Source organism: Lineus longissimus, chromosome 16 (assembly GCF_910592395.1).
Source record: "Lineus longissimus chromosome 16, tnLinLong1.2, whole genome shotgun sequence".
Lineage (NCBI taxonomy): Eukaryota > Metazoa > Nemertea > Pilidiophora > Heteronemertea > Lineidae > Lineus > Lineus longissimus.
Window position 1 is genome coordinate 5,850,278 of NC_088323.1, and position 7,259 is coordinate 5,857,536.

At 44.1% G+C, this 7,259-nt stretch overlaps 1 protein-coding gene across 1 annotated transcript; it reads right to left on the minus strand.

The window, feature by feature from the left end:
• Window positions 1-1,111: 1,111 nt before the first annotated feature.
• LOC135500528 (uncharacterized) lies at window positions 1,112-6,974 on the minus strand. Its single transcript, XM_064792049.1, has 3 exons — window positions 6,883-6,974; window positions 6,342-6,407; window positions 1,112-6,077 (listed from the first exon to the last, which is right to left on the minus strand). The coding sequence occupies exon 3, from the start codon at window positions 6,043-6,045 to the stop codon at window positions 1,417-1,419; it is 4,629 nt and encodes a 1,542-aa protein (XP_064648119.1). The 5' UTR covers window positions 6,046-6,077; window positions 6,342-6,407; window positions 6,883-6,974; the 3' UTR covers window positions 1,112-1,416.
• Window positions 6,975-7,259: the final 285 nt, after the last annotated feature.

Here is a 7,259-nt window from a genome sequence, read left to right on the forward strand (position 1 = left end):
TGGCTGGTGTAGAAGGAATAATAGTCCCCTCTCCTTCGAAACATGGGTCTTTCGTCTCCCACAACTTGATCTTAAGTCTTTCACAGCCTGTGGCTGGTGTCGAAGGAAGAATAGTCCTATATTTATCAAAACCAGTGTCTCCAGTCTTTCACAACTTGATCTTAAGTTTTTCACCGCTTGTGGCTGGTGCAGAAGGAAGAATAGTCCCCTCTCCTTCGAAACATGGGTCTCCCGTCTTCCACAACTTGGTCTCCTGTCTTTCACAGCCTGTGGCTGGTGTAGAAGGAAGAATAGTCCTCTGTCAATCAAAACTAGTGTCTCCTGTTTTTCACAACTGTCTTTCACAGCCTGTGGCTGGTGAAGAAGGAAGATTGTCCTCTGTCTATCAAAACTGGTGTCTCCTGTCTTTCACAGCTTGCTCTCCTGTCTTTCACAGCTTGTGGCTGGTGAAGAAGGAAGAATAGTCCTCCGTCTATCAAAACTTGGGTCTCCCGCCTTCCACAACTTGCTCTCCTGTCTTTCACAGCCTTTGGCTGGTGTAGAAGGAAGAATAGTCCTCTGGCTATCAAAACTAGTGTCTCCTGTCTTCCACAACTTGATCTTAAGTTTTTCACAGCCTGTGGCTGGTGTAGAAGGAAGAATAGTCCTCTGTCTATCAAAACTAGTGTCTCCTGTCTTCCACAACTTGATCTTAAGTTTTTCACAGCCTGTGGCTGGTGTAGAAGGAAGAATAGTCCTCTGTCTATCTAAACTGGTGTCTCCTGTCTTTCACAACTTGATCTTAAGTTTTTCACAGCCTGTGGCTGGTGTAGAAGGAAGAATAGTCCCCTGTCTATCAAAACGTGGGTCTCCTGTCTTTCACAGCTTGTGACTGGTGTAGAAGGAAGAATAGTCCCCTTCTATCAAAACTAGTGTCTCCTGTACTCACAAGTCTTTGAAGAGGAGACTGGTTTTACCCTGGTGTTTGTATTCCAAGACCAGGTGTTCTTGGTCCTGTATCAAGGGGTGCTCAACACCCTACAAGACATAGAACGTCTCCCTTCCAGTGCAACATTGAAAGAAATTGGAAGCAAGGACCACAAATATATTTTTAGAAATATAACAACCACTCCTTTATTTATAAGTTCAAAACAATGAAAATATGTTGAGCCAAGGTAATTCATTCTTACATTTGATAATTCTTCAAAGAAAACTTAACAGCAAAGTACATGTAGAAATATCAACACATTTGTGGCAGGCATATAATTCCCCAACTTCCACTACAGGGTGGCCCAGAATTATTTTCCATTGGACAATAGAATTCTATTGTGTATCCATTGTATGAGGGAAAATAATTCTGGGCCACCCTGTATAGACTGGCCAACAATTTCAAGAGAAAAGGCTTCAGTGCCTTTTGTGTTCACAAGCCCCTTCACCCTACCAAATTTTCAAGACATGCACATCAGTTCCTTCCTTCTGTTCAATCTTTTCGGCCTTGATGTGTGTTTTTTCATGGGTACGGCGACTCGATGTCTGGGTAAATGTCATTTCACAATATTTGCACGTGTAGGGCTTTTCACCGGTGTGAATGCGGACATGTAACTTCAAATGTTCTTTCCGTTTAAATCGTTTTCCACAGGTAGGACACTCAAAATTTGCTTCGGTGGAATGGACAAGTTTGTGTCGCGTATGATATAATTTCCATTTGAAACTGAGACCGCAGACTTCGCATACATGGGGCCGGTCTTCCGAATGGAGCGACTGATGACGTATCATTGTTGACCGATCGCGGAAGGCGCGGTCACACGTCGGACATTGATGCGGACGCTCACCGGTATGAATACGTTTATGATTGCGCAGCGTCAATGGAGTCTTTACAGCTTTACCACACACGTCACAGATATAATCCTTAACATCACTGTGGCTTTTCATATGCATTTTTAGCGCATGCCTCGTCGCAAACTTGTGACCACAAATCTGACAAACTGCCAAATAAGTGCCTTTGTGCATTTTCATATGTCCTGTAAAATGGACACGCGAGTTGAAACCTTTCCCGCAGATGTTGCATTTGAAATCTTTTTCACCTTCCTTTCGCGTGTGAATTCGCATATGATTATCTAAATTGGCTTTCGTCGCCACTTCTGTTCCACAAACCGAACAGAGGAAACCCTTCTTCGCCTCGGGAAAATGCTTCGACATGTGGGTTTTCAAATTCGTCGCACAGGGGAAACTGCGACCGCACTCCTCGCAGCTATAGAGGTTGATACCTTTATGCATCAGGACATGGTGGCGGAGATACGACGGACTTTGGAAGACTTTATTACAAGAGAAACATTTCCCAGTTTTTAAATCGCAGTCGATACCGTCTGTTACTTGCGTATACTCTGGCTTCTCCTTTATTTTCCTTCTTGTTGTGTACGTGCGTTTTGGTTCGTTGGACAGTCTTGACGACTTCTTTCGGGACGACCCGGGCTCAGGAGAACTTACGGATGGTTCCAGTTTCACATCTTCATCTGCAGTCTCAATATCGCCGAGTTCCTTGGAGCCAGACAGGTCTGCTGCAGCGGAAGTTTTCTCAGGAGTTTCTAAGGAGAGGGTTGGACGTGGCCCAGGCTCGTTTATCATCCTGGCAAGAGACTGAGCAGCCTCTAACTTGGACTTCTCCTCTGCAATGTCAATCGCTGTTGTGGCAGACTTTCCCGTTCCAACCAAACTTTCGTTGCTTTTTTCAATATCTTGGGCTTCAGATTTTGGTATCACTTCACACTGAGTTTCATCTGTGGCAGACACTTGTGGAGTTGCACTGCTCAGCTGCTGCAGTGGTGGTTTTGTCGAACTGGGTGAAATAACTTGAATTGGTTTGGAGTCAATTGAACTATCCTCATTATCGTTTTCAATTTCTGTTGTGGCCAATTCATTCTGAAAAGAAGCCGGCGGGTTTGCAGTCTGCCGCACCTCAACAACTTCATCTTTGATCATGATACCCGTCTGTGCGTCTAGGCTTGTTCCTTCAGACTTAACAATGACAAATGGAGAGGTCACGGGTTGGGCTGGTTCTACCTGCACCGCGCTTTCATTGGAGACGGGGAAACCTGCGCCCGAACTTGGTCTCGATAACGACGATTCAACCAAGGCACAGGCTGCAGAAAGTTCATCCCAACTTTCCGCGACTACATTTGGTACCGAGGTTTTTGTCGATGTGTCAAGAACGTTTTCCAAAGGAACCGTAGTAACTGGTGCAGACTGAACCATTTCAATTGTTCCGATATTCGGTATAGTTCCGATATTTGTGGTCTGCATTTGTAAAGGTATTGCATCAAGTGATGCCTCAGAAACAACTGGGCGCGTCTGCATCCCGCTTTCTTGTTGCTCAGTGATGATATTCGAAGTTTCCGGCTCATCACCTGCTATCACAAACGTGACGTTTGAATCCGCGAGTCCCTGTTTCTGCATATCATTCCTGTCCAATACGACCGGCATCGGGCCATTCTCTGAATCAATCAGCAAGTAGATAAGCCTCTCCTCGTCTCCGAAAGTCACAGTATGCGTATCTGGTATGACGATTCTTGTCGCATTAGGATTCTGTGTCACTATTTCTTCAGTTGCGCAAGTCTGTATCTCTACTTCATTTGCATTGCTGGGTACGACCACTTCGCTGTAAACTATGTCTTCATTTTTCATGACATCTTGAGGCACACTAGTGGGGTTATCCATACCGGGAACCCATCTTTGTTTGTTTTGGCCTACAGTCGAGTCAGCTTGAGAACCGACATAAATGTCATCTGGATTTGCTGTGGTGGTACCGGCAGACCACTTTCGATCAATTTTGCCACCCACATGCAAACTTATGAAAGCTTCCGCAGGAGTTTCAGGAACGACATCTTCAGTTACGTCATCATTGTCATAATCGTCAGAATCTGCGCCCGACATATCACTGCTGCTTGAATCATCACTGCTAGTGGATGTCTCCTTCTCCTCGACATTATCATAATACGTCTCATCCTTTAACACCTGCTTCGTCATGAGCAGCGCTTTCCCACGTCCTCCTTTAATGCCACCCTTGCGCAAAATATTCACTCTGTTAACCCTCTCACTCTCATCATCAACATAGACACCAGTTAATTCAACATCAGCATTACGTGTACTTAATCGTTCCAACTCCTCTGCTGATAACTTTACGTCGTTCTTTTTTAAGTGGGACTTTTCATGTTGGCGCATACTGCAGGACTGAGTGAACCTTTTCGCGCAATATCCACAAACATACGGCTTCTCCCCGGTATGAATCCTTTGATGCAGTTTCAGATGTTCGCGACGCTTAAAGGATTTCTCACACTCCGTACAGGGGTATTTTTTCTCATCAGTGTGGATGAGCTTATGACGCGATAAATACAGCGGGAATTTAAACGTCAAGCCGCAGATGTCACATTTGTAAGGTCGGGCGTCGGAATGAACGGTCAAATGGCGGTTATACGTCGTCTTGTTACGGAAACGCAACTGACAAGTTGGGCACTCGAAAGGCTTTTCACCGGTGTGAATCAGTTTATGATTCTTCAGCGTGCCAATAGAGGACAGGCCCTCCCCACAAATATCGCACATGAACGGTTTGATATCAGCATGCGTTTTCATGTGCGACTTTAATCCATCCTTCTGAAGGAAGGCACGGTCGCAAATTTCGCAACTGAACATGTAAATACCCGCGTGAAATTTCAAATGACCCTCCCAGTAGCGCTTCGAATTAAACTGTTTACCACAGTCAGCGCATACGTAGTCCTTCACACCGTCTTGGCGCATGTGAATTTTCTTGTGCGCAACCATGTTTCCCTTTTGAGTGAAACTCGAACCACACTGGTCGCAGACAAAGGGTTTTTGAGGCATGTGAACATTCATGTGATATTTCAGCGAGCCCTTCGAAAGAAATCTTTTATCACATTCGTCGCATTTAAATTTCCTGTCCTCATATAGAGTGTTTTTCGGACAATGTTTGTTCAAAATATGTTGCCTGATGTACGCCCGATTGTAATCTTTCTGACATTTTGGACAAGTAACAGTAGGAAGCTTGTGTTTTTTAGCTTCAATTTCAACACTTCTGATCATTTTTTGTAACTCGTCTGGAATCTCCTCTTTATACTTCGTCTTCTTTTCAATGTCCAAGTCCAAATCAGTCTCAAAATCTCTTTTCCCCTTCTTAACAGAACTTTGACGTGTACTGTCTCTAGAAACCATGTCTTCCAACGATGCCCGTCTTTTTCTTACTCGGCGCCCACGACGAGGGGATAGTGCTGTAGCACCACTGGTACCAGCTCCTTCATTCTTGAAACTCTCATCACCATCCGGGGCATTAGACTCCGACACAGTCTCCTCCGTTCCTTCAACATCTTCAACGACATCAACATCTTGATCATCTTCGTCAGACGAATCTGAATCCATTCCTGATTTCTTAACAACGGGACGTCTCTGTCGTCTGCTAGATGGAGTTCCATCTTTCTGCCCCACGCTTTTGCTTCGTACTGTCTCACCACTCGACAAAGCTTTGAACAGACACGATTCCTCGCCATCTTTTCCATGTCTACCGTACTTAACCGGACGGATTGTTTTACGTTTGGCAGAAGTAGACACTTTGGGCGCCTTTTCAGACCCAGCTGGATTACTTTCTGACATCTCACAAGAAACTGCAGCATCCGGAGCTCCCTCCATCATTTTCCCTGACTCTGGTCTGTCGAAAGTATCAAGACACGGCAAATCCTTCTGATCTGGATCATTTTCTGGAGTCCCACAGGGGGAAACTTTTTCACGAGTCCCTTCCACTGTCTTTCCTAAATCGAGGTGATTTTCAGGAGAAACATCAGCCAAGTTTGCCATTTCAGTTGTTTTGTTACTATCAGTGTCAGTCACTCCCTCCAGAGGAACACTAATGTCATCATTTGGCTGCCCACTGAACATCACCTCATTCACAGCCTCTCCTGTCGCTACTCGAAAAGTTACAGCCTCGACCGGTTCTCCTGGAGACTCTGTCAGGCCACTCGAAACAGCTTCTTGTTCCACGGTTGATTTCAGGTCGGCCATCATTATATATAGTCAGTCACACAGATGGGCAGCAGCTGGAAAGAAAAGTTGGATTTGGTAATTGCAATCTAGCTTAAAGGGGGACTATAGGCAAGAGCCAAGTAGGTCAGATTAAGTTCACAAAGTTGATGCATATTTTCAAAATTGATTGAAAAGTATATAAATGAGAGTGATTTGCAAGATTTCTGAACATCTTGCTCATCCCTTGGAGGAAGAATACTCCCGCGACATAGGAAGCAACATCTCAAAACCTACAAGTGCCAAAAAGAAGTTGTTTATTGCAATGCGCATGTATTTACCTTTATTTATTCAGTTTTTACTCTTCGGCAACACAGTAGACAGACACGCACCAATGAACCCAGACTCTGAAAAAATATACGAAGAATTAGCTTGGGCGTTGAGGGATTACGATCTTTTACGGCACTAAAAAGAAAGACCAATCACAGACTCCTTCCCAAAACCCTGATTTTCCCCAAATCCATTTGTACAGGAAGCTAAGGCCAAGGGCACTCCGCTGAAATTTAGACAGCCCTTTCCAAAGTCTCCAGTGCTTCCCCGCCCCCCCCCCCCCAACATCATACCATGGCAATTTTAAGTAGAATAAAGATGAAGTCGCAAGTCATGTCTTGTTTTTAAAACGAGTAGAAAGTGACCTAAAACCTATGGATTGCCTTTCTGTACATAAATGTACACAGAAGTGTACATAAATAAACTGCAATACACAGCAGTTCTACCAGTTAACTTCGTCAACTAATAAAGGCCAATTATGGACACTTTCACAATTCATACGCGGTGCTGCATGTCTATATGTGTCCCTGAGATATATAGGAGTTTACTTACGTGCTATTAAGATATTCTAAGGGGCTTTATTTGCCAATTTTTTTTAGAGTAATCAGGACGAATAAATTTTGCCCTTGATGGCGCCATATGCATTTCTGACTGATTTCGCGAGTCCGAAAGGAAGTTGGGAACTGAGGTGGTAGATTGTGACTTTGTCTCTGATAAGTGATATCTTTTTTCTTCTTTTCTTCTTTATTTGCAAAGTTTACCAACAGATATTTAATGCTGTACGCCTTGTCCCTCAAACGTACTCAGAAAAAGTACAAAAAGATACATATCACGGTTTCATCAGGTTTTATCAGTGTTTCAACGGTGGCTGTGACAATGGGTGATAGGAAATAAAGACTAGCAAATGCTTTTATCTAAATCTCAATGTA